The 27,670-nt window shown below is 40.1% G+C and overlaps 1 protein-coding gene and 1 long non-coding RNA gene across 7 annotated transcripts in view; one reads left to right on the forward strand and one right to left on the reverse strand.

Moving 5' to 3' along the window:
- Window positions 1-2,245: 2,245 nt before the first annotated feature.
- On the reverse strand, window positions 2,246-10,207 carry LOC130835294 (uncharacterized). Its single transcript, XR_009048861.1, has 4 exons — window positions 9,822-10,207; window positions 9,449-9,641; window positions 6,610-6,670; window positions 2,246-5,457 (listed from the first exon to the last, which is right to left on the reverse strand). It is a non-coding gene; the product is annotated as an uncharacterized LOC130835294 (long non-coding RNA).
- Window positions 10,208-10,242: 35 nt separating this feature from the next.
- SETD2 (SET domain containing 2, histone lysine methyltransferase) overlaps window positions 10,243-27,670 on the forward strand; it is a 113,592-nt gene continuing 96,164 nt past the window's right edge. For 4 of the 6 annotated variants that reach the window (XR_009048858.1, XR_009048859.1, XR_009048860.1 and 1 more), the window contains exon 1: window positions 10,243-10,549. Coding sequence is in view for 3 of the 6 variants with exons in the window: in XM_057706762.1 (XP_057562745.1) it covers window positions 10,479-10,549 (71 nt within the window). In the remaining 3 variants the exon portion in view is untranslated. The remainder of the gene's footprint in view (window positions 10,550-27,670) is intronic. The other 2 variants (XM_057706761.1, XM_057706760.1) reach the window with 2 other exon arrangements.

The following is a 27,670-nucleotide window of genomic DNA, read 5'->3' on the forward strand; positions in this document are numbered from 1 at the left end:
TTAAAATGAAGAATGGTTATCAAAAGAAGATGTGGTACATATATACAATGGAATATTACTCAGCCATAAAAAGGACTGAAACAGTTATTTATAGTGAGGTGGATGCACGTAGAGACTGTCATACAGAGTGAAGTAAGTCAGAAAGAGAAAAAAATACCGTATGCTAATGCATATATATGGAATCTAGAAAAACGGTACTGATGAACAGAATGGCAGAGCAGGAATAAAGACACAGATGTAAAGAACGGACTAGAGGACATGGGGGCGGGGAAGGGGAGGCTGCGATGTAGTGAGAGAGTAGCATTGACGTATATATATACTACCAAATGTAAAATAGCTAGTGGGAAGCTTCTGCATACACAGGGAGATAAGCTAGGTCCTTTGTGATGACCTAGAGAGGTGGGATAGGGAGGGTAGGAGGGATGCTCAAGAGGGAGAGATATGGGGATATATGCATACATATAGCTGATTCACTTTGTTGTACAGCAGAAACTAGCACAACACTGTAAAGCAATTATACTCCGATAAAGATGTATTAAAAAAAAAGAATGGTTATCAAATTTTAACATTTTCCTGCATCTAAAAGTATTTGGTTGCCCCACTCATATTAGCTTTTGATTGCTGCTGTAATTACCACAAATTTAGAAGCTTAAGGCAATGCAAATTATCTTATAGTTCTGCACATCAGAAGTCCAGTATGGCTCTAAGAGAACTAAAAGTGTTGGCAGGCTGCATTCCTTTTCGGAGTCTCTAGGGGAAAACCTGTTTCCTGCTCATTCAGATTGTTGGCAGAATTCAGTTCCTTGAGGTTGTAAGACTATAGTCCCACTTTCTTGCTGGCTATAAAATGAGTGAGGGTTATTCTCATCTTGTAGAGGCTGCCAGATTCCTTGGTTTATGGTCCCTCTCTTCCATTTTCAAAGCCAGCAACAGGAATGTTAAAACCTTGTCTTTGTCTCTCTGTTCAATTCTTTTGTCTTCTTCCATTTTTAAGGATTTGTGCTTAGATGGGCCCAGATAATCCAGGATAATCTCCCCACCCAAGGTCTGTAATTCAATCACATCAAAGTCCCTGCCACTTAAGGGAATATATTTACAGGTTCCAGGAATTAGGGAGTGGACATCTTTGGGGAGCTATTATTCTGCCTACCACACCACACAGTTTGTTAATATGGTGAATTACATTTAACAAATTGCAATACTGAACCCAAACTTTCATTCCTGAAACAAACTCAACTTGGTCATGATTTATACCTTTTAAACAAATTGCTGGATTTGCTTTAATACTAAATATTTTGTTCGGGATCACTGCATCTTTTAATTTTTTTTTTTTTTTGAATAGGAAGCAATAAAATCACTTTAATTTGCTACTTTTCATTTTGAAAGATCATTACAGCATCATTTGTAAAATTCAGCCAGGAAAGATGCCACAGGACGGCAGAATCCTGGGAACCTGTGAGAACTGTCGCCACAGTGTGTGGTCAGCCTAGCGAGTAGCCTCGGGTGGTTGAGGAGGCCGACCTCCCAGCCTGACGCCACTTCTTGTGTGCACTTGACGCAACCCTGAGCTGAGACCAGCCGGGCTGGGGGAGACTTGGCGGGAACCAGGTTCCTCTTGTGATGAAGGAACTTGGTGGGGGCTGAGAGGTGGGCTGTTCAGAGCACCCCCCTTCCCTTTCCCAGGTTCAGGTTCAGGTCTGCAAGCCCCCAGCAGAGGCCACCCCTGGACTGATGCCACCCTGGCACCAGACTGTATAGGGATTGTGGGTCCCGGCACTTCGAGATGCTGAAAAGTGACACGTGAACCGTTTTGGAAAGCTCTCTTCGGTGTTCTAGATGAGGGCCCGAGCTGCCTTCCAGTTGCACCACGAATTAGCAGAGGCAGGAAGTAGGAGTGAGGGTTGCAGGCCCGACCGTGGCAGCCCTCCGGTCAGTCTGGGCGAGGGAGGGGCTGGGTGGACACCCTTATTATTCAAAGATCGGCAGAGAAACAGTGCATCTTTTTTTAAGAATGAGAATAGCTTATAATTTTTCTTTCTCATCCTATCCTTGCCTGTCTGGGTCTGTACATCCATCTGTCCATCTATCCTTGCTTGTCTGCCTTTCATTTTTGAAGGAAAATGACTGATAATTCATTTTTTAATGGTTCTAGAACCAAATAGGTTTTCTATTTCTCACTGAGTCAGTTTACTAATTTATATTATCTTAGAAATTGAACTAAGTTTTCATATTTTTTGGCGTCAAATTGTTCATTTTTTGGTTAATTTTATGACCTCTGCAATTTCTATAGTTTTGTTCCACTTCTCATTATTTGTATATTTTTCCCCAATTTGCCAGAAATTAGTCAACAGTCTTTTTTTTTTTTTTAAATTTATTTTTAAAGAATACATTTTTAATCTTACAGTACAGTGCCTTGAAAAGTACAGTAGTACAGTACAACAGCTGGTATACAGGGGCTGGCATCAAGTGGTCAACAGTCTTTTAGAAGAACCAACTCTTGGCTTTGTGCATCTTCTCCATTGCATCTTTTATTTCTTTCATTAATTTTGTATTTTCATCTTCATTATTTCTTTACTTCTACTTTAGTTCTTAAGTTTGACATGTAATTTGTTAATTTTGTTAATTTTGTCTTTTCCCGTAACATAAGCATTTAAATTTCTTAATTTTCCCTTTAGTTACTACTTTATTTTATGCAATTTTGCTATTTTATTTTGTAATTTCTAACTTAATTGCATGGTGCTCATAGAATGTGGCCTACATAACATCAATCATTTGAAATTTGTTGAGAATTACTACCTGAACTTATATGTGGTCAATTTTCATAAATATTCCATATGTGCATTAGAAGGATGTGAATGCTCTAATTGTATAGTGCAACACCAAATGTGTGTTAATTCAATCTTAATTATGTTGCTCATATCTTCTGATTCTTGTCTGTAAGATCTACCCATTATTATGAGGTGTGTTAAAATCTCCACTATAAGACACTATAAAACTCCTAGAGGAAAACATAGGCAGAACACTCTATGACATCCATCAAAGCAAGATCCTTTTTGACCCACCTCCTAGAATCATGGAAATAAAATCAAGAATAAACAAATGGGACCTCATGAAACTTAAAAGCTTTTGCACAGTGAAAGAAACCATAAACAAGACTAAAAGGCAACCCTCAGAATGGGAAAAAATAATTGCCTATGAAACAACGGACAAAGGATTAACCTCCAAAATATACAAGCAGCTCATGAAGCTTAATACCAAAAAAGCAAATAACCCAATCCACAAATGGGCGGAAGACCTAAATAGACACTTCTCCAAAGAAGACATACAGATGGCCAACAAACACATGAAAAGATGCTCAACATCACTAATCATTAGAGAAATGCAAGTCAAAGCCACAATGAGGTATCACCTCACACCGATCAGAATGGCCATCATCACAAAATCTGGAAACAACAAATGTTGGAGAGGGTGTGGAGAAAAGGGAACTCTCCTGCACTGTTGGTGGGATTGTAAGTTGGTACAGCCACTATGGAATACAATTTGGAGGTTCCTTAAAAACTACAAATAGAACTACCATATGATCCAGTAATCCCACTACTGGGCATATACCCAAAGAAAACCATAATCCCAAAAGAAACATGTACCATCATGTTTATTGCAGCACTATTTACAATAGCCAGGACATGGAAGCAACCTAAATGCCCATCAACAAACGAATGGATAAAAAAGATGTGGCATATATATACAATGGAATATTACTCAGCTATAAAAAGGGATGAGAGGGAGCTATATGTTATGAGGTGGATAGACCTAGAGTCTGTCATACAGAGTGATGTAAGTCAGAAAGACAAAGACAAATATTGTATGCTAACTCACATATACGGAATCTAAAAATGGTATTGATGAACTCAGTGACAAGAACAAGGATGCAGGTGCAGAGAATGGACTGGAGAACTCGAGGTTTGGGAGGGGGCGGGGGGTGAAGGGGAAGCTGAGACAAAGCAAGAGAGTAGCACAGACATATATATACTACCAACTGTAAAGTAGATAGCCAGTGGGAAGTTGTATAACAAAGGGAGTTCAACTCGAGGATGGAAGATGCCTTAGAGGACTGGGACGGGGAGGGGGGGGGGACTCGAGGGGGGGGGGAGTCAAGGGAGGGAGGGAATACGGGAATATGTGTATAAAAACAGATGATTGAACTTGGTGTACCCCCCCAAAATAATAAATAAATTAATTAAATTAAAAAAAAAATCTCCACTGTAGTGGTAAATGTATCCATTTTTCCTTGGAATTTGTCAATTTTTGCTTTTCATATTTTAAGGATTTGTAATCAGGTGCATACATGTTTAGAATTCCAAAGTTCTAGGGCCCTGTACTTTTTATCATTAGTAACCTTCATTTATTTTTTAAAATTTATTTATTTTATTGGCTGTGTTGCGTCTTCATTGCTGCACACGGGCTTTCTCTAGTTGCGGCGAGCAGGGGCTACTCTTCATTGTGGTGCGCGGGCTTCTCACTGCAGTGGCCTCTCTTGTTGCAGAGCACAGGCTCTAGGCACGTGGGTTACAGTAGTTGTGGCACATGGGCTCAATAGTTGTGGCTCACGGACTCTAGAGCGCAGGCTCAACACTTGTGGTGCATGGGCTTAGTTGCTTCATAGCATGTGGGATCTTCCTGGGGCAGGGATCGAACCCATGTCCCCTGCATTGGCAGGCGGATTCTTACCCACTATGCCACCTAGGAAGTCCCCATTTATTTTTTATTTTGTCTGATGTCAACATAGCTCTACCAGCTTTCTACTTTTATAGTAGCCTGACATCTTTTTCTATCCATTTACATCTTTCTGTGTTTTTGGTTTTTTGTTTCACTACTTCTTTGCTTCTTTTTCTACATATCTTGCTTTTTAAAAAAAAAATCGACTTTCTCCCTCCATTAATTTGGAAATGATACACTCTTTTAGTAGTTACCCAAGATAGTTTAACTTGTATACTTAAGAGTAAAGTTTAAAGTTAATCAATATTCTTACCCTCTTCCCAAACAATACAAGGACCTTGGAAAACTTCACATCCAATCATCACCCTGCCCATCCCATTTCCAAATTATGACTTTGTTATCCAGGATGTTAGTTTTATCTTGCTTCACTTTATTAACCACACAAATTATATATTATTATTACTTTCTACGGTAAATATTTTCTTAGTTTTAACCACTTATTTACCAATTTCTTTGCTCATGAGTCTTTCTTATATCAGGGATTATGCTCTGTTGGTGGCAAACTCCAGACTTTTTGTCTCAAAATGTCTTGAATCAGATAACCAAGTTCAAATCCTGGCTTTACCACTTCTCAGCCATGTGACTTAACCTTTGGGATCTTTGGTTTATTTTGTAAAGCTGAGATAATCTTGAGCAGTTTGATCCTCTGCTAGAAGGGAAGAAGCTCAGGAGATGAGTTCTCTGAAAGAGTGACAAGATCCAAATTTAAACAGGACAAAAACAAACACACATACACTATAATCACTTCCCTGAGTGCTTGATAATTTTGTAGGGAAGACAGGTTAACACATATTGTAAAAAAATTACCTAATAACAATATTCCTGTATACTTGAGGCTAAAGTATGTGGTTCTTTTATGTCAGCACTTTCAAGCCCAATGATATAGTTGGCCTGTAGGAGCTTATGAAGGAGACATTCTAGAAGAGAGCTTATGAAGGAGACTTATAGAAGCCTGTTAGCCACTCAACAACCTAGTCCGTACAGAAAAATCCAAAGTGAACACTTTAAGAGCTTTTAAAAGAGAAAAAATCGTTAAAAAAGTAAGGTTTTCAAAAAAGTAGCAAAGTAATAAAGCGAACTTAAAGAGCTGGGAAGATAGACTTCTGTAATGAAAGTCAGTTAACAAAGCAGTATGGAACAGAAAAGACAACTACAGAGTATAATACTATATATATACACGAACATTCTTGGCTTGATACAAATAATATATGTAATAGGGCTCAATGTAGGTCTTGTATTGTTTTCTACATTCTTGTGTTGATATGTACTGATTAAACATGAATAAAAATCAGTTGTAATTACACAACTGTAAATACCCTACCCCAAGGAAGGTATTCCAAAGCCAAAGAGTGTTATAGATTTGTGTTAAAATAACTATTACTTTAAATGATGCTTCCTTTTTTTGGTATACTGATTAAATCTAAAATAATTTTCAATTCTGTTGAGTCTCATGTAGCTACATAAATTTATAAGGTAGCTAATTTTTTTACTGCATGGCTATTAGTTTACATGTACTAGGTACTTTCTCAGACATTATCCCATTTCATGGTCCCCAAATGCCAAGATGTTGGTTATATATATGTTTCTATCCTGCAGAAGAGTAAATACACATTTAAACCACCTGATCCAAGTCTTTCTTTTGTAGAGTAACATACTTTATATTTTGAAAACCAACTTTCTCATTATATTTTTAATTAATGGAAAAGAATTAGTTTCAGTTACAACAGAATGACATCAATTTATTAAAACTAAGCAGTAAATCAGCATTAAAAAACTGTATATAACAGCTTAGAGACACCTAAATCATGTTTCTCTTCTAAGGCTAAGACGTACCTGTTTGTAGTCATGATTTTATGGTTAAAGTGCAACTACAGTAACAGCCAATTTTGGTTTCCTAGAGACCAAATAAAGAAAAATACATTTTTGGAACATGTAACACAATTCCTCTATTTAAAAGAACACTGGACTAGAAAAAAAACAAACTGATGATAGGATCATTAATAGAGAACAGATTCAAGATAATACTTAAATAATCAAGGAAATTAATTAGGTATCTCACAAACTGTTGTGATCTTCATAAACCTTGTACTAGCAAGCTTCAACTTTTAAACATTTGATCTTGATATAACCCAGCCTTCTGTGTATCATTCATGTATACTCCCAAACTGCCTCTCTGATATTAAATTCAACCTTTTATACATCAGCAGACCATTATTAACCACAGGCTATGGCGATTAAGAATGGGCCTAATTCTGCCAACGTGAGGGTGTTTGTGGGAGCGTATGGGTAGAGACTTGGTTTCCCACATTGCCCTACTCACACTGCCCACATTGGCTTTGTTGCCACTGTCAACCTTTTCCCCTCTTGGCAAAGCCAGGAACTTTAGAGAATTGTAGGACTGAAGACCTGGGCCTTGCATGTCCTTCCCAAGTTGGCATTTCTTGAGGGATACAGTCTTCTGACCATCCTCAGGTGGGAGAAGGATTTGGCGAGGGAAGAATGGGATGGGAAGAGGCAAGGGTAGGTAGGTAGGGGCAGCTTCCCCACTCAGCTCGGCAGTAGGTTCGAGGGGGAACCACCTTTTCTCTCTCCTAGAGGCTTAGCTAGGTTCCCATTTGAAGCAGCAGAGCTTTGGCCTGGGCACACTGAAAAGAGGCACCACCCAGTGGTACCTCAGAGTACCTCAATGTCTTGATTTTACTGCTTCTGTGTTATACCAGTCCAAAGAACTGTCTTGTCAACACATCTCAAAAATTTTGTTTACACATAGTGGTTTCAAAAAATACGCTCAAGCAATTAACTGGTGTTCTCTCCTCCACCTCAATTATATTTTTTCTTTTCCCATCCAGGTACCAGGAGCATAACTGTGGGCAATATCTGATCTTTGGCCTTCCACCTCCCTAAGGCAAGAGATGCCCTAGTCAACTTTGTTTCAGGGTCCCTACTGGCTATGTTTGGGTCCCCTGAGATGGGGGTGCTATGGGCCTACAGGAGCAGTAATGGCAGGAGTAATTATGAAGGTTTCTATGGTTTTAGTACTCTAAGATTAGAATGCCTCTTATGTTTCACTTTAAGACTTTTGACATTTTCCCTTTGTGTTACAAGGATGCCTTCTCTTTGAATTTAAAACACGTGTACAGAGAACACCCTAGTACTGTAATAGATGAGGGCATTTAATAGTACTCAATATTCCAAAAATCTTGCCAATAAAAACTTGGTTCATTTATTTATGCTTAGGGCTTAATATTTCCCACTGAACCCCATAGTTCGGCATGCTTATTGCATTGGGTTCCAACCAGACTAATGCTGTTTTAAGACCAGGTATTATCGAGACCACCTGCACCTCCTGCAAGAGAACTATTTACTTTGTTATTTAGGAAATAGGAAACCTGCAACTGACTGCTTTTTTCTCATTCACCTCATTCAGTTTAGGTCCTTATCACCTCATACTTAAATTATTTTAGTCACCTCCACCTATAATTAAAATAGCCCTTTCCTGTCTGTCCAATGTCAAGTGGCTCCCAATGGCCTATGTGGCAGCTAAGGCACAGAGCTCCAATCTACTCTTTCGAAGCCTACAACATAACACTCAATGAGAGGTATTGTGCAAGCATGTTTTATACAATTTAGTTGAATAATCACAACACTGTGCAGTGGATAATACCTCTATTTTACAGATAGGCACTGGAAGCACAAAAAGTAACCATGTCTAATGTCACAAAGCTAGAAAGTGGCAGGGCTGGTATACAATGCCTCATAGCTGTTAACCACTGCACTATAATGTCTGAGTAAGTGCTTGACATTTATTGAAGGTTTAAAGCTTTACAAATATTATCTCATTGGATCCTCACAACAGTGAGGTCCTGTCCACAGTAATACTCTCATTTTACAATGAGAAAAAGTACATAAATTAGGTAATAGTCATAGTTTGTAAAGAAGTGGCTATGGGAGACTTGAACCAAGGGAGTCAAACGGGCTCTGGACCTGCAAGACATGCCTAAAAACCAACAAGACAGCCCAAATAATCCCCAAGTGAGAAACAATGATGATAAAACACTAAAAGACACTGACTATATATATATATGTGTTTACATACACACACACACAGGATATAAGAAAGAGGTAGTAAAGGCTGTCTACTCTCATATACTGTTGGTTGCTAAAATGGAATATCATAGACTGGGTGGCTATAAACTACAGAGATTTCGCAGAGTTTTGGAGGCTGAAAGTTGGAGATGAGGGTGCCAGCATGGCTGAGTTCTGGTGAGAGTTTTCTTTTGGGTTGCAGGCTGTATTTTCTCCTTGCATCCTCAGGGCAGACAAGGAGAGAGCTCAATGGGCTTTTATAAGGGCACTAATCCCATTCATGCAGGCTCCACTCTCATGGCCTAATCACCTTCCAAACGTCCCACCCTCTAACACTATAATCTTAGGGGACAGAATTTCGTATATACATTTGGGGAATGGAGTACACGTTCAGTCCATAACATATACCTCCATCCAACTGTTTGCTGGTAAAATCCGAGTCAAAATTACAGTGGAAAAAAAAAAAATCTGATCTTATGCACCCCCCCCCCCTTAGAGTTTAGCTAATGGTTTTATGCATTCTTGTTTCTCCTCCCAAAAATAACTAAAACCCACAACCCTTTTAAGTTATCCCACTTCATCTTACCATGTCATTTTTGCAGGAAAGTGATTAATAACCTTTTCTTAAAGGACATTTCCTCCAAGGCCTTAGGAACCACGCAGAAGACAGGATCCGCAGCTCCTAGATGTTGGGCTGGGGGCAGAGCACTTACAGCTCCAGGTGGAGGGTGTGGGTGGCAGGACGCAGCCCGGCGGTGGGCGGACTGGGCCCAGCCGACCTAGAGGGGGCGGGAGAGAGGAAGGGGCGTCCCCAGAGCTCGGTTTTAGGGCGAATCCCCAGCCTAGGTCCGCTTCCGTACTTGCTGAGGGGACGAGATGAAGAGGCAAGAGAGAGAAAAAGCGAGGAGAAATAAAGGAGAGAGGGGCAAGAGGCACAGGAGAAGCGGCAACCGCCTTACCTCAGAGCCCGCAGGCCCGGAGAAGGCGCCCTTGGCGCCGCTGCGGACTCCGGCCCTTGGGGAGGGCAGGTCTTCGAGGGCGACAGGGCAGGAAGGCTAGTCTCTCGGCGGGCTCGGGCTGTTCCCCCGTCGTCGCCGGCAAATAACCCCGGGGCGCGGCGGGTCACGCCTCAAAGCCCCGCCGCCACAGCCGGCCCGAGGGAGGGGTCGCGGCACAGTGGCTCTCGGCCCGAGGCGGGCCAACAGTGCTCAGGCCCGGGGCTTATTGTTCCGGGAAGTCGCAGGCGAAGTCGGGCCGGGTCGGCCGGCTGCGCACAGCCCCTCCTGCTCCTCCCGCCCCGGCCTGAGGACAACCGGCAGCTGCCGGCTCGCTGACTGGCGGCGAACGCGCGGCGGGTGCGTGTCTCTTTAAGGGGCCGGGCCTGTGCAGCTGAGGGGCGGGCGGGGTAAGCGTCGCTCCCGGTGTGAGTGTGTAGGGGAGAGAGCGGCGGGCGGGCGCCGGAGGGAGGGAGCGAGCGAGCGAGCGAGCAAGCGACGCGGGCCGCCTCTGCCGCCGCCGCCGCCGCCGCGGTCGGACCAGCGGCCTCCTCCCCTCCCCTCCCTCGCGTCGCCCTGCCGCGGGGAGGGGGCTCGCGTCGCCGTCTTCAGCCGCTCCCGATGAAGCAGCTGCCGCCGCAGCCGCCTCCAAAGATGGGGGATTTCTACGACCCCGAGCACCCGACCCCTGAGTAAGTATCAGCTCCGCGGCCTCCGGCTGCCCTCGGCCGCCTCAGCCCAAGCCGAGGGCGGTGCGTCCTGACGGGTGGTGGCGCGGGGAGTAACGGGCCCGCGGTGGACTCGCGCGGGCGACGTGGGGCGCAGGCCCGCGCCGCCGCCACGGGCCCCTTGTCCTGGCCGCCACGGGCCGGCGGTTGGGCCGGCGTTGGCGCCGCTGCTCGCGTCTCTGCGGCGGTTGGGCCGGCCGGTGGGGGAGGGGCGGCGCGGCCTCTGCCGCCGCCGCGTCTGCTCCGACCCGGCCGGTCCGAGGCTCGACTGTCTTTCTCCGGCTCCTCGCGGCCCGCATGGGCCGCGCTGCAGACGAAGAGGCCGAGTCGGAGGAGCAGCCGGTGCCAGACTCGGCGAGAGGGCACCGGCGAGGGTAGGCCGCGAATCCCCGGGCTCGGGTGGAAGCCCGGCCCGTCGCCTGGTCTCCCGGCGACGGCGGCTCTGACCGGAAGGGCCTAGCGTGCGTCGCTCGGCCCTAGGCGGCCGAGGGGCCCGCGCTGCACTCTCGCTTTTGATTTTTTTTTCTTCTGGAACTCGATCCTGGCCTGGTAGTGCTTCCGGCTTCATATTCTGTACCTTTGGCACTTCGATTTTGTAATGGTGGCGAGGTTTGAGTGGCCCCGATGTTGAGGTGACACCGGTTTGTTTTTCCGCCCGAAAATGAAAGCCTCCGGAGGGGCATACATTTTCTACCAGATTATGAGGTTTGCACACTTTCGGACACTCTACTTTCTTGGTAGCAGCAATCTCTTACCCTAAACGGATGACTTTCTACTCCTTGTGAAGACTGTTTAAAAAGCAAGACTCGTTTGAGGATTCTCTAAACAGTGTTATAGAAAACCGAAATATCGTTTTGCCCAATAATATATTTTCAGCCTAGGACACTTTTACATTTCTCTCGACAGCCGTGTCTGCTACTGTATCTGATATCTCAAGAGAGTTTCCACTCCACAGCCTGGATTCACTTCTTTGCCTACATCCTCACAAGACTACTGTTTTAAAAGGCTATCTTTAAACTACATTTGCTGGTGTTGGTTGAAGTCTATACCTACGAATATACGACTCATTTCAAATTTAACAGTTGATAGGGATTTCAAATGAAATACATTTTTATGACTAGAATGATTCCAAGAGATTTGCTCTTTTGACACATTTTACCTTAGTTCTGCTGTGGCTCTTTATAGGCTTTTGGTTAGAGACTTGGAAAACCTCAAAAAAAAAAAAAAGATTTCTGTATCATGATCCAGTAAACAGTTATTGAGCACTTGTCCTGTCCAAAATAATCTGCTAGCTCTTGAATGGGCTAAGTGCCTGCTTTCAGTTCCTTTTACTAGGTTGTTTGGTGAAGTCCAGAAGCTTTAAAGGATCACATTCTTACACTTCTTGGGGGAAAACATAATTTTTCATACTTTGTGGAAAAATGGACTCAGAAGTGCATGTTTGATGGACATGAATGTGGGAAGGAATCAAGAATGTTTTATTTTTTTATATAAAGTCTTGGAGTTTTTATCTTCACTGCTTATTTCCAACCTACATGGAGTATGTAAAGAATTATGAAATTTTTTTTTCATAATACTGTAAGAACTGGAATGGGACTTGGGAGGAGGTATCCTGAACGATATCACCTGTTTTACATATGCTGCAATTGAAGTCTAGATAAGTGATGTGGCAGCAGATCCTATGAGGTAGTATGTATAAGCTGTTTAGGATTTGTTACACTGGAGAGAGAAAAGCGATATAGTGGAGGGTTAAGGAACTTGGATTTCAGAGTCAGGCAGACCTGGGTTTGAACACTCGTTGAACCTTGAACAAGTGACTTCATCTCTCCAAGTTTGAGTTTTCTCATCTTTGAAAAAGATGTCATAATGGAAGCAACCTCATAAGGGCTTTTGGGAGAATCAAATGAGAATAACATATGAAAAGCACTTGCCACAGAGCGTGGCATGTGTAAATACTTCTAGCTAGGGTCATCAAGGAACACTTAGGAGGCGGGATTTTAAGTCAAGCATGAAAAGATTAAGTAGGCTGGAGAGGTGGTGCCATGGCTGGGGGGAGGAATGACACAAGTGCCCTTTATAGACTTTAGATAGTTTGAAATGTTTCTTAGGCATATGAAAAAATGAAGCACAAACTTAAATTCAGTTTGATTGAAGTAACAGTTGGAACCTGATGTTCTGTCTTCTACCAACTATTTAATCAGACACAGCTGTAAGACCTGGCTTTTCCTGTGGCATATAGGATTGTGTTTCAGGTGAAAGTGGCTATAATCACCTGAGTATCTGTGAATTAGTTGTCTGCTGTTGGGCAGGCCCCGGGCCAGGTGTTGAGGACACTACAAATTAGATCCAGTCAGAGTCTTCAAGGAATTCTTCTAATGAGAGACACAGGCAAGTATTTTCGAGTGATAGAAGTGCTGTTCTTTGAATATATGCATGTTTACTTTGTGCCAAACATAGGCACACTAGAGGCTGAGTGGTGTACAAAACAAACAATCTTGCTCTTGTGGGCACCCTTCCTAGTGCGGGTGATAAATAATAAATAATATAGAATGTTCAAAGGTAAGTGCTTTGGAAAATGGAGCATGGTAAGGGAGATTCAGAATTTTGGGGGTAGATATTAAAATTTAAAATGAGGGGAACTGAGTGAGCCTTCTTGAGAGTGATATTTAGGCACAGACTTAAAAGGGAGGAAGTTAGCCTTATTAATATCTGGGGAGAAAGCTTTCCAAGTAGAGGGAATAGTTTGTTCCAAGGTGCTGAGGCAGACCTGGTGTGTTCTGCTCAGTATGGCTAAAAGGGAATGAACCAAAAAGTAGTAGTACAGATTTCACAGGGTTTTGTAGAGCCTTTATAAGGACTTTGCCTGGAGTTTTCAACCAAGGAGCGACATGTTCTGCTTTCAGCTTCCGAAGAATCAGTTTGCAGGGGGGAACAACAGTGGAAGCAGGGAGACTTATAATTGTAAGGAAGCTTGAAATCTAGGAAAGAGATGCTGGTGACTTGTATCAGGGTGTTAACAGGAGATAGTGAGACTTGGTTGAATTCTGGATAAATTTTGAAGATCAAACCAATATGATTTGTTGATAGATCAGATGTGGCATGTGAGAGAGGAGTCAAGGATGATCCCAAGGGTTTTGGTCTGAGCAGTGAGAAAGATGGATTGCTATCAAATGACTATGAGAAGAGCAAGTTTGGGGAATAGATTAGGAGTTCAGTTTTAGACCAGGTAAGTTTGAGACATTCAGGTTGAATTGATATCCAAGTCTGAAATTTAGGGGAAAGGTCTGGACTAGAGATAAACTTTGTAGTCATCCACTTAGGTAGTATTCAGAGCCATAAGATTGGGTGAAATCAGCAAGGGATCCAGTGTAGAAAGAAGGACCTAGGATTGGTCCTTTTAAACTGCAACATTAAGAGGATTGATATAGTGGGCAGTGTCAACAAGGATGGCATCCATAAACTTAGGGGGAAAGTTACCTCTTCACTAACCTCTAACTAGAAGTTAGCATTTCTTTTAATTATTAATGTGAACAGCAAACTACAGTACTATTAACAGTAACTGATTTTACCAATAGTACAAATCACAGATATTATTATAATATGTTGTGATTATTGTAGATATCTCAAAGTATTACCTGTGTTCATCATTACATAGAAATTACAATAAATAGGATATCCACCACTACATTGTTAAGCATGTATACTGCTATATCAGACATTTGAGTTTTTTGTCCCCAAGGTAATTGGTCTCCTTTGTTTATTTCATATATTTAAAAATATGAAGCTGAGAAGGAATTTGCAGGCTTCATCAGACTGCAGAATGTTTCAAGACACAAAAAATGTTAAACCCTTGGGCTCTGGATCTTAATTTATGGTTTAGAATCTCACCTCTTTTACTTAATAGCTTTATGAACCTGGTCAAATTTCATAATGACTCTGTGCCTTGGTATCCTTACATGTAAAGCCAGGATCATAACAGTATTTTCTGCAAAGGATTTTATGAGGATTTAAGAATTAGGACAATGTTAACTCTCTTATTATTAGTTTTGGATGGAAAGATGCAGCTAGAAAGGATAGTACTTTACAAGGCAGCATGATACGGAAAGCATGGTGAATTTGTCAAAAGTAAAGTTTATCAACTGGGGAAAAAATACTTAAGCACGTTCAAATAAAGTATAAAACATTGAGGAGAATCATGTTCTCATAAAATTCTCGTAATTCACCTAAGTTACAGTGGGGATAGAGGTGCCGTAGGAAGCCAACTGAAAGAATAACGTGGTCACTAGATTCCACATATGGTCTGGACCTTTAGTAGCTTTGCAGCCAGTACATAATTCAGTTTTTGTTATCTTATAGAGAGAAATAGCTTTGTAGTGATGTATATTCTACAGATCAGGGTACAGTCTTTGGGCTACTGAGGTACATGGGAGGCCAAAATATTACTCGGAGGGTTCCCTGGTGATCACAGAAAGCCTGATGGAACTATCCTAGTACTTAGGATAGAGTATACCTCTCCAGTATTTGTGTCCCTCTTTGCTCTTGCCTTATTTAGATTTCAGGCTGACCCATCTTCTGCTGACACATTATGTCTTCAGAAAGTTATCAAGCAACTGTTGATACAGTTGCGTTTTCCTAAGAAATGTTCAAACTGCCAAGACAGCTATCAATCATAATTTTCTAGTTTTAGTGGGACTTTTGTGTTTCAAATCTTTTCTGCCATTTTTCACTGTAGTGACTAATTGATTCAATCTATCCTCCTTTAAAGTGAAATGCATTATGATTTATTCTTTAACAGATATTTATAGTAATTTTTCTTAACTTTGATATTTAGTGTTGTTTTATGAGCATTGTCAGTTTTTGCAGAGAAGCTAAAATAGTTATATGCTAGAACCAAAAGTTTACCAGCTTCATCACTTATGTTAATTCTTCAGGATACTCAAGTACCTTATTTTGTAATGCACTAAGGGCTATTATTGTAAGACCCTGAGAGATAATTCATATTAGAAACTGAAACATTTACACCTAGAATCACTGAAAATCTGGTTTAGAATTCTTCCTTTTTCTTAGAGAGATCCACTCTCTAGGGGGAAGGAATCTTTTATTTTGAAAAAAATTCAAACTTGCAGGGAAGTTTCAAGAATAGTATAGAGAACTCCCGTATTTTCATCTAGACTGACCAGTAGTTGAAATTTTGCCACATTTGCTTTATCATTCTATATAAAAACATATATACCTGTGTTTGTGTATTCTTGGCTGAACCATTTGAGATTAAGGTGCAGGCACTGTGACCCTTCACCCCTAAATAGTTCATAGTATTACCTAAGAATAAACATTCTCTTAGATAACCAACGTGCAGTGGTCAAATTCAGGCAATTTAACATTTACAATAATACACCTGATATATATAGTTCATATTTAAAGTGTGCCAGTTATCCCAATGGTGTCCTCTTTCTTCAGTCTGGGATTACACACTGGATTTAATTGTCATGTCTCTTAGTCTTCTTTAATCTCTGAGGATAGAGCTTTAAATTCAAGGTTTGAAGGTACTTTACTACTATTATCTCTTAGTATTAACCATCAGTGTGATATTTTGAAAACAATAACAGTGTGTGGTAAAATAATGGTTTTACCATTTCTTTTTTTCTTTTTCTTTTTCTTTTTTTTATGTTTTCCTTTTTTATTTTTATTCATTTGGCCATGCCATGCGACATTAGGGATCTTAGTTCCCCGACCAGGGTTTGAACCTGTGCCCCCTGCATGGAAGTGCAGGGTCTTAACCACTGGACCACCAGAGAAGTCCCGAAATGGTTTCTTTTTTTAATTACCAAAACAATAAATACTTATTGCAAAAGGGTAAGACAATACAGATGTTTATAGAGGAAAAAGTAAAAGTCCACCTTTAGCATCTCTTCCTAGCTCCATCTCTTCAAATCCCACATCTGGGCAGTAGCCACTACTGACAATTTAGTTGATACCTTTCCAGACCTTTTCTTTTTGTCTACTACACATATTGTATCTGCATGCTTGCTTATCTTTTTTAACAGGGAATATTCTATACTGTGGATGTACTATGTTAAGTTACTTTATTTTCTTACCATGTTAAGTAGTTTAAAAGGGCCTTAGGACATGTGATGTGTCAAAAGTGTCTCCTTCCACATATGTTTCTCTGCAGGATGAGTATATCTGGTAATTTATGTTGGTGTTTTCATGATTCTATTTAGAGTTTGATTCCTATATTTCTCTCTTTCCTTTTCTAAAATTTTATTTTACTGTCCATACTTATTTTTGTTTGTCCTGTCTGGTGCCGATGGATTAAATAGCTTTTATTCCTGCCCTACTTTGATTAGTTGGTTGCTTATTTTAAAGAGAAGACTCAGGTATTTAAGTGCAGTGTCTTGAAAATGGTTGATTTGAAGCTAGCCAACAAACTAGTCAACTGAAAATTCAATAGGATTATTGTTTTTCATAATGGGATTTATATTTGGAAGTCATTTTCATGGATTCAAATGAGAGGCAATTACTTTGTGTAATTTTTGTTACACAAAGTAATCAGGTGTTGTATTGGAGTCTCTTAGCTTTGGAATTCCTGTATAATGTCCTTTATGTTTAATTTGGTGGTTTTTTTTTTTTTAATTAAGCTTAATGGTTACTTCAATATCTTTTCCAACTGAGCAAATACTTTAGTCATTTAGACGGAGGTTTAAAGTTGGTCTGAATTCCTAAAGATGCATTTTATTTTAGAATTCCTTTTTTGTCCGATGCTAACACCTCACAGGAGAAAACATCCTTAGAATGGTGTGGGTATTGATAGGAATTTGATAGTGCTGGGAGGCTCCTACCAGGTCTGCTTACTGGGAGCACTCCTGTGGACTTATAAGAACTTGGAGCAAGTGGTGGTTTCTGGCTGTAGCTCTTCCTGCTGCCCATTTCCTGCCAAGTGCAGCTAGAGACTCTCTTTGGGGAGGGTTGTATAGTAATAACCAATATTTGCTTCATGATTAGCTCTCTGGAGACTCATGGACTAACTTGTATTTTGAGTCTTTTGTGTGATATTTCGCTTCTTGGTAAATAGTTGTTAATTATATAAGCTCTGCTTTAGTAGGCAGAAGATGCCATGTTTAAAATTTTTATGAATTTTGTATGAATGTAAAGTAGAGCTGACATTTTTCATAAATTATATAGATGAGTGCAAAAACCTTTTCTTTGGAAGTCCATTTTTCTGATCCTGAGCACACAAACGCTTTCTCAAATTGCCTGGTTAAATATATAATTCTTCCATTAATTTCTCAATTCTAGTATCTATATCAACTCTAAAACATAAGCCACACATTTTGTGGCTCTTTCTGTGCTGAAAATTTAGTTAAGGATTATCTCTAGAAAACAGATGAATTTTGTTGAGGTACAATAAAACATTTTGTTAGAAATGGGTGAAAATGTACTACTGAAGTTTTCCTCAAGGTCACTGTAATAGGTATCTTACTTAAGCTTAAGTTTATCATATCCATTAAAAAGTAAAAAATCTCTTATGGGTTTATAATTGTCTAGGAAGCCAATTGTCTAAATTATGAAAAATATAGTATGTAGTCTTCTTGGCGGATTAGCAGCAGTTTGTATAAAGAATTAAGGTTAATAACTAAAGAGTAACAAATTGAAACAGTGGCAGTGGAATATAAAACCAGTATTTCTCCAGTTATAGAATACTCAAGTGTATTATGGACAGTGAGACTACAAAAAATCCCTAGTGCTCATGTTTCTTTGACTACTTTTCTTTACTATTAGAGAAGATAATGATATGAAATTGGAGCAGGAGTTGGAACCTGACTATGATAGGACATTTTTTCCAGCTGTGCATATGCTAGCTGCAAAATTGGTTAGCTGTGTGCTTTTGTGAAGTGTACCCATTGTTCAAGTATTTTCATTATTACTATTTTTTCCATATAAGTATTTTAAGAGATGTATTTGTATGCATTTGTACTTTTATAATTCTCCAACTTTTGAGATACTTTAGGTGGTTACTAATCCAAAGCATCAAGAAAGGCTAACATTTCACTGGAGCCTATCTTAGCATTCATCCATTCTCTTGCATGATTTAGACTTCTTGGTTCTGTTTTCTAGGGATTTTGTAGTCCTATGTACTAGAAAATCCAAGGACCATGATGAGTATGTTTTAGAGACATTCTTTTAAATGGAGAAATCCCAGTAACTAGCAGCTGGGGACATAGTATATAGTATGTGCCTAGTAAATGTTTGAGTTGACCTGATTCTTCTTAACTATCATTATTCTGTTTTCCTCATGGAGTGAATAGCAGCATTAATAATAACTGACATTGATTGTAAGAGTGTCTTAAATAAATTAGGAGAGAGGAGGTCAGGGAATTGAGTGGTATGTATTAAGCTGATGAAAGTGATTGGTGCTCAAGACACTTTTAGGCTTCTTCTGTTGATCCTGGTAGAGACAAACTAATGAAAATTAGAGATCTCATGGTGGTAGTCTGAGAGAGATTATGACAGCTGCCTTTGGTAGGACTGTATTGTGTTTTGTGTTACAACATCCCCTGCCCCCTCCCCCCAGTCTTTTTATTTACTTTATACTTGTGTATTTTCTGGAATGGATAACCAATTTCAGCTGGGCCCCTGTGCTTTATTCTTGTTTGTCTTTCTATTCAAATCCTGCAGATCAGTAGTCTCATTTATCTATTGATGAATATTAGGGACCAAAAGGAAGTGAGGAAACTACAAAGGCACTGATAAATCAAGGAGTGTTTTTGAATATACCATAAAGCTGTGACATTGAAAAATGGTAGAAAACTTGGTACTCTAAAAATTGAGGCTTTTGTTGTTCTGTAGGGTAGTTGATGCTTTTTTTTTAAGTGTAATTGCTTAGCTCTAATTTTTTTTAAATTATTTATTTATTGGCTGCATTGGGTCTTCATTGCTGTGCGCGGGCTTTCTCTAGCTGTGGAGAGCAGGGGCTACTCTTCTTTGCTGTGCACAGGCTTCTCATTGCAGTGGCTTCTCTTGTTGTGGAGCACGGACTCTAGAGGTGCGCGGGCTTCAGTAGTTGTGGCACACAGGCTCAATAGTTGTGGCTCGCGGGCTCTAGAGCGCAGGCTCAGTAGTTGTGGTTCATGCTTCGTTGCTCCGTGGCATGTGGTATCTTCCTGGAGCAGGGATCGAACCTGTGTCCCCTGCATTGGCGGGCGGATTTTTAACCACTGTGCCACCAGGGAAGCCCAGAAAAACTTATTTTTCAGTGTAGTGTTTGAATTTCTTACCACCTGCTTGTGTTACCATTTCAAAGATGAAAGTGTTTCCTTTTTATTAAACCTCTTCAGGAGTCATTAACCAACAGAGCTGATCTGAGCAGACTCAGTCAACTGTCTGGATTCCGGAGGGCTTTTTGTTATTTGCTAATCAGGGAAACCCACAGTGGATCTTCAGCCAGAGGTAGTAACCCAAATGATGCAGGATTAGGAGAATTGGACTTTCATTCGGGTGAGAAAGTAGTAAATTATATCCCTTGTGCCAATTGGAGAATGAAATCCTTTTCTTGTGCCATTTCTCCAGGAAGAGAATGCCGAGTGTCAGGGAGTTTGGCAGAACTAAGCAGTAAAAACAGTTAATACAGATCATTCGATTGAGCCAACATTTCTTGGGGCCTGTAGTTACATAAAAAAAAATTTTTTTTATTGAAGTATAGTTGATTTACAGTGTTGTGCTTAGCTCTGCTGTACAGCAGAGTGACTCAGTTATATACCTGTGTACATTCTCTTTTTTATATTCTTTTCTATTATCCCAGGAGATTGGATATAGTTCCCTGTGCCTAGGACCTTGTTGCTTATCCATTCTTTTTTTTTTTTTTTTTTTTTTTTTTATTTTTATTGGCTGTGTTGGGTCTTTTTTGCTGTGCATGGGCTTTCTTTAGTTGCGGTGAGTGGGGGGCTGCTCTTCGTTGTAGTGTGCAGACAACTCCTCATTGCTGTGGCTTCTCTTGTTGCGGAGCACAGGCTCTAGGCGCGTGGGCTTCAGTAGTCGCGGCACATGGGCTCAATAGTTGTGGCACACGAGCTTAGTTGCTCCGCGGTATGTGGGATCTTCCTGGGGCAGGGATCGAACCCGTGTCCCCTGCATTGGCAGGCAGATTTTTAACCACTGCGCCACCTAGGAAGTCCCTGCTTATCCATTCTAAATGTAATAGTTTGCATCTACCAACCCCAAACTCCGAGTCCACCCCTCTCCCTCCCCCCACTCCCCCTTGGCAACAAGTCTGATCTCTGTGTTGGTGAGTCCATTTCTGTTTTGTAGATAAGTTCATTTGTGCCATATTTTAGATTCCACATGTAAGTGATATTATATGGTATTTGCCTTTCTCTTTCTGACTTATTTCACTTATTATGATAATCTCTAGGTCTGTCCATGTTGTTACAAATGACTTTATTTCATTCTTTTTTTATGGCTGAATAGTATTCCATTGTATATATGAACCATGTTGTCTTTATCCATTCCTCTGCTGATGGACATTTAGGTTGTTTCTATGTCTTGGCTACTGTGAATAGCGTTGCTATGAACATAGGGGTGCATGTATTTTTTTAATTATAGTTTTGTCCAGATATATGCCCAGGAGTGGGATTGCTGGATCATATGGCAACTCTAGTTTTAGCTTTTTGAGGAACCTCCATACTGTTTTCCATAGTGGCTGCACCAATTTATGTTCCCACCAACAGTGTAGGAGGGTTCCCTTTTCTCCACACCGTCTGAAACATTTGTTATTTGTAGACTTTTTAATGATGACCACTCTGAGTGGTGTGAAGTGATATCTCATTGTAGTTTTGATTTGCATTTCTCTAATAATTAGCAATGTTGAGCATCTTTTCATGTGGCTATTGGCCATCTGTATGTCTTTGGAGAAATGTCTGTTTAGGTCTTCTGCCCATTTTTTGATTGGGTTTTGTTGTTGTTGTTGTTACTGAGTTGTATGACCTGTTGGTATATTTTCAGAATTAAGCCCGTGCCCATCACATCATTTGCAAATATTTTCTCCCAGTCCAAAGGTTGTCTTTTTGTTTTGTTTATGGTTTCCTTTGCTGTGCAAAAGCTTAAATTTTTGATTAGGTCCTATTTATTTATTTTTGCTTTTATTTCTATTGCTTTGGGAGACTGACCTAAGAAAACAATGCTGCAATTTATGTCAGAATGTTTTGCCTACGTTCTCTTCTAGGAATTTTGTGGTGTCATGTCTTATATTTATAAGTCCTTAAGCTCCATGCCTGTGATTTTAAAGGGCATGGGAGCTAGTGCCTCACATTTTACAGGTTAAGGGAGGGAAAGAAGGCCCAGAGAAAATCACACTAGGCTCACTAGCTAGTATAATGGCAGTACCACAACTTGAGCAAAGGTCTCTTCAATTTGTCAAAGACCATCTTTTTAACGATATTAAGAAATAACATTTGGAATAGCTGCCATTCATAATCAACTGGATTTCTATATTCCAAGTTGTTTTCCTAGAGGTCTTCTGGATTAGTTTTGAGGTGCTTATAATAGTTCAGTTTGGAAGGTGCAGGGGATTCCCTGGTTGAGTTGGTTCTTTCATCTGACTTTGCATATATGTATTCTAGAGGATTAGAGGCCTGGACGTCATTTCAGCAAAAGGTATGCTGGATTTGTGGACCATCCAGGTCTGCCCCTTTGGCCAAGTGCCTTAAATACTCTGAAATCCCCATTGGAAATGAGCTTCTAGGAATTTTTAATCCCATGTGAAACTCAGACTTTGATTTATTGTCTTTCCATAAATTAAGGAAAACTAAGAGAGGTACACATATAGAGAACTTGCCTTTTGTTGAGAGGGGTAATGTTTATTTTATGCCTTTCACATGTCATGCATACCACTGCACTGCTGCTTGTGCTACTTTTTTTTTTTAATTGTGTTATCAGTGCATACTGTGTCCAGGTCTAGAGGTAGTCCTAGTTCAAGGGTGCTCTTAGGACTTTAACTCATAGTTTTTGGACAGATGGACACAGTTCATAAGTAGCAACATTGAACATATTTGTGGGAGCGCAAGATGCCAAAGAGATGTTCCTCATTGCTGATACTAGGGAATCAAAGGAGTCGTGGATTAGCAGGAAAGGCTATACAGTCATGGTTACTTTGAAATAAGAAACTTGTATGTAACTTGCTGATGTCTGTAGATGTTTTTTCTACTTGAAGAATTGTTTGGGAAATGGGACCATTATTACTTTAACCTAAATTCTTCTAAGTTGAACATCATTAAGACCCTGATTCAGTTAAACTCTGATTTAGAAATTTGCATTATTCAAGGTTAATTTTAAAACCATTGCTTAGGGCTTCGCTGGTGGGGCAGTGGCTAAGAATCTGCCTGCCAGTGCAGGGGACACAGGTTTGATCCCTGAGCCGGGAAGATGCCACATGCTAAGGAGCAACTAAGCCCACAAACTGTAACTACCGAGCCCACAAGCTGTAACTACCGAGCCCACAAGCCTCGAGCCGGTGCTCCACACAGCAAGAGAAGCCACTGAAATGAGAAAGCGGCGCACCGCAACCAAGAGTAGCCCCCACTCACCACAACTGGAGAAAGCCTGTGTGCAGCAACGAAGACCCAACGCAGCCAAAAATTAAATAAAGAAATAAATTTTAAAAATAATTACACACTAAATAAATAAATAAATAAAACAAGTGCTCATTTTATGGTGTTATAGATCTAGAAAGAAGGTATACAAGGTTGGCAAATATTTAGATTTGAACCTGCATCATACTTTGAAATTTCCCTGTTAGTAAATTTTCTTTAGTCTTCATTAAAAGAAAGTTTGAGGAGGGTTAAGTAACATTGTTCTGTTTCATTAATGTTTCAGGTTAGTCATATTATAATTTAAACCTAGGTTTGCTAGAGTAAGTTGTTTTTTTTTTTTTTTTAGTGCATCAGTGAACATAATACTTTGATTTTGTAAGAGACACAATCTAGAACAGGGGTTGGCAAACAGGCCACTGGGCCAAATCCAGCCTTCCTGCCTGTTTTCATGCAGCCCGTGAATCAAGAATGATTTTATATTTTTAGATGGTTAAAAAAATCAAAAGAATAATATTTTGTCACATGTGAAAATATGAAATTTGAATTTCTGTGCCCATAAATAAAGTGTTATTGGAACACAGCTATGCTCATTCGTTTACTTATTGTCTGTCTATGGCTGCTTTCTTTTTTTTGTCTTTATTGAATTTGTTACAGTATTGCTTTTGTTTTATGTTTTGGTGTTTTGGTTGGGAGGCATGTGGGATTTTAGCTCCCCTGACCAGGGATCCAGGGATCCAACCTGCACCGCCTGCATTGGAAGGCAGAGTCTTAACCACTGGATCACCAGGGAAGTCCATGTCTGTGGCTGCTTTCACACAAAAATGTTGAAGTTGAGTAGTTGTGACAGAGACTGCATGGCCTTAAAAGCCTAAAATACTTAATTTCTGTCTCTTTATAAAATTGCTCCATAACACTAATGAACAATCATATATTGAGTGTCCCATATTCAGGACGGCTTATGTACAGTTTTTAAATGTGTTATGTTTTCTGGAAAGCATGACCCATCCCAGTTTCATGCTTTTAGAGTAGCTTGGTAAGAAGCTCACTATACCCCCACCTTGGCATTAGAATGATGATATCACAGGTTGGAATAATTGCTTCTATTTTATGTTTCTCCTTTATTATGAGCTTTCAAGGAAAGAGTTTTAAACTTTCAGGTGGTTCTTCTCAATACTAGTCAGGAAGACAGAATTTAAGGAATGGGTTAAAAGCATTTTTGGAGAACTAAGAAAATGAAAAGGGGACACTGAGGTAACAGAAAGGCAGTAGTAGCTACTTGCCCTAGGGCTAGGAGAAAAAAGGGAAGAGGGTGTGGTTATAAGAACTTAGAAGCTTGGAGTAGGGCCCCCCTGGAGCTTGGAGAAGGGCCCCCCAGATTTCTGAAGGAGGGATATTGGACAGCTGGTACTTGTGTCTGTGAAGAATTACAGTCAGGCTGGTCTGGGATTTTGGAAAAAAGAAACTGGAATCAGTGCCAGGATGAAGTGCAGTAATGGGTCCATACACATAGAAACTGTGACCAACAGGAAGGAGCATATATATTCCCTCTTACTATTCCAGCCTTTGATTCTTCCTCTAGCACGTGCTATTAGTATCAAAGGAGAAATGTGGTTTATAGGGTCCTAATCATACTTTAACAAACTAGAGTGTGGAAAGCGTGGGGTAGAGAAGCTGGAAGAAAATGTCTTAATAAATGGCATGTGGTCTAAACATATTGAAAATTTCTCAAAGCCCCAGGTAAAAAATGATTCTAGTGTATTTTTAGAAATCTGGGAAGGAAAAAAGAAATCCAAAAGAAGATTTTTGGATGAGCACTGTGAAGCTTCTGGAAGCCTTTCTGTTTGTTTGTTTTGTTTTTTAAGGTCATAATGACTATTTATTCCCCACACATTGCACCCTTCTGGGGGCATTGTTTTAAGGTGAAATCCTGGCTTTTGTTTTCCTGTTAGGTATGATAGGATTGAAAGCAGTGAAGAATAGAACTTCATTAGCAGTTAAATCCTAACATACAGAAAATGGGGACTTTCTGCCTATGCTTCAATTTAGCATTGTCTGCTATCCCAAAGGAGAAAAATGTTATCAATTATTTAGAAAGTAAGGGGTTCCAAATAGAATAAAGACAATTTGTGCATGTTCTAGTTTAGTTACTGTTTCTCAAACTATCTGTGGTGAAACACCAGGGTTTTTTTGGGTTTTTTAAAAATTTTTTTCCAGTCTATCATGGACCGATACTTTTTATTTTTTTCTATTTCTTATTTTTTTAAGATTTATTGTTTATTTATTTTTGGCTGTGTTGGATCTTCATTGCTGCACACAGGCTTTCTCTAGTTGTGGAGAGTGGGGGGCTACTCTTTGTAGGTGTGTGCAGGCTTCTCATTGCGGTGGCTTCTCTTGTTGCAGAGCGTGGACTTCAGTAGTTGTGGCACAAGGGCTTAATTGCTCCATGGCATGTGGGATCTTCCCGGACCAGGGCTCAAACCCATGTCCCCTGCATTGGCAGGCGGATTCTTAACCACTGCGCCACCAGGGAAGCCCTGGACTGATACTTTTTAAACATATAATAAATATGAATTCCTACAAAGATGAAGTTAAAAATTTAGACATTCAGAGTACAGTGTCAGTGATGGGACAGTTATGTATCTTGATTGTGATAGTGGTTACGTGAATCTATACATGGAAGAAAATTGTGTAGAATTACACACAAATGAATATGAATGCAGGTTAAAAATGGTGAAAACCAAATAAGGTCTAATCTGGCTAATAGTAATCTACCAATGTCAATTAACTGGTTTTGTTTTGGACTATAGCTATATGAGATATCACCATTGGAGGGAGCTGGGTGAAGAGTGCAGAGACTTTGTACTAGGTATTTTTGCAACTTTCTGTCAATCTGTAATTATTTAAAAATAAAAAGCTTGAAAAAGCCTAAGCCTGCTGATCACTGGTCAAGGTTATATTGCTATAATAGTTTTCAGACTCTAGTCTCAATTTCTGTACTTGTGAACATATGGCAAAAAAGGAGCCAGTTGGCACTGTTTGAACACCATAGTTAAGTGTTAAACTCCCTATCCCTCTTTGGCTACTCTGTATTTTTACCATTCTCCTCAATATATTTCTACCTTTCATCTCTTACCTTCACTTCTCTATTCCTCATTTATTTGAAATTATTTACTGTGCATATCAGTGCCAGTACCTGGGGATATAAATATGAGCAAGACCCTTACTATTCATGCTTATTTTCTAGCAGTGAAGACTATTGTTAATCAGAGAATCTTACACATATGTAATTCAAATTGCTAACAGTTCCTATTTATTTGAGCACTATGTGGGAGGCACTGTATGGAGGGTTTCACTTTTTATTTTATTTTTTTAACTGAAGTATAGTTGATTTACAGTATTTTGTTAGTTTCAGGTGTACAGCATAGTGATTCGTGGTTTTTTTGCAGATTATATTCCATTATAGGTTGTTACAAGATACTGGGGGACTTCTCTGGTGGTGCAGTGGTTAAGAATCCACTTCCGAATGCAGGGGATGTGGGTTTGATCCCTGGGCCGGGAAGATCCCACATGCCTCAGAGCAGCTAAGCCCATGCACCGCAACAACTGAGCCTGAGCTCTAGAGCCCCCAAGCCACAGCTACGGAGCCCACATGCTGCAAGTACTGAAGCCTAGAGACCCTGCTCCGCAACAAGAGAAGCCAGCACACTGAGAAGACCACTCACCACAACTAGATAAAGCCCATGCATATCAACGAAGACGCAACACAGCCAAAAAAAAAAAAAAAAGATACTGGTTATAATTCCCTGTGCTCTACAGTAAATCCCTGTTGCTTATTTATTTTATGTTTAGTAGTTTGTATCTGTTAATCCTGTACTCCTCATTTGCCCTCCTCTCTTTGGTAACCGTAAATTTGTTATCTACGTCTGTGAATCTTTCTGTTTTATAGATTCATTTGTATTGTTTTTCAGATTCTACATGTAAGTGATATCATATAGTATTTGTCTTTGTCCCATTTATTTCACTAAGCATATTTTTTAGGTCCATCCACATTGCTACAAATGGCAATTTTTTTTTTTTTTTTTAATGGCTGAGCAATATTCCCTTGTATGTATATCACATCTTCTTAAGCCATCTGTTGATGGGCACTTGGGTTGCTTCCATGTCTTGGCTATTGTAAATAGTGCTGCTATGAACATTGGTGTACATGTATCTTTTCGAATTAGAGTTTTCATTTTTTTCAGATATATGCCCAGGAGTGGAATTGCTGGGTCATACTGTAGTTCTATTTTTAGTTTTTTAAGGAACCTCCATACTATTTTTCATAGTGGCTGCACCAGTTTGCATTCCCACTAACAGTTTACAAGCGTTCCCTTTTATCTACAGCCTCTCCAGCATTTATTATTTGTAGACTTTTTTTTTTTTGATGATAGGCATTCTGACCCATTTGAGGTGTTACCTCATTGTGGTTTTGATTTGCGTTTCTCTAATAATTAGTGATGTT

Source organism: Hippopotamus amphibius, chromosome 13, assembly GCF_030028045.1.
Source record: "Hippopotamus amphibius kiboko isolate mHipAmp2 chromosome 13, mHipAmp2.hap2, whole genome shotgun sequence".
In the NCBI taxonomy this organism is placed as follows: domain Eukaryota; kingdom Metazoa; phylum Chordata; class Mammalia; order Artiodactyla; family Hippopotamidae; genus Hippopotamus; species Hippopotamus amphibius.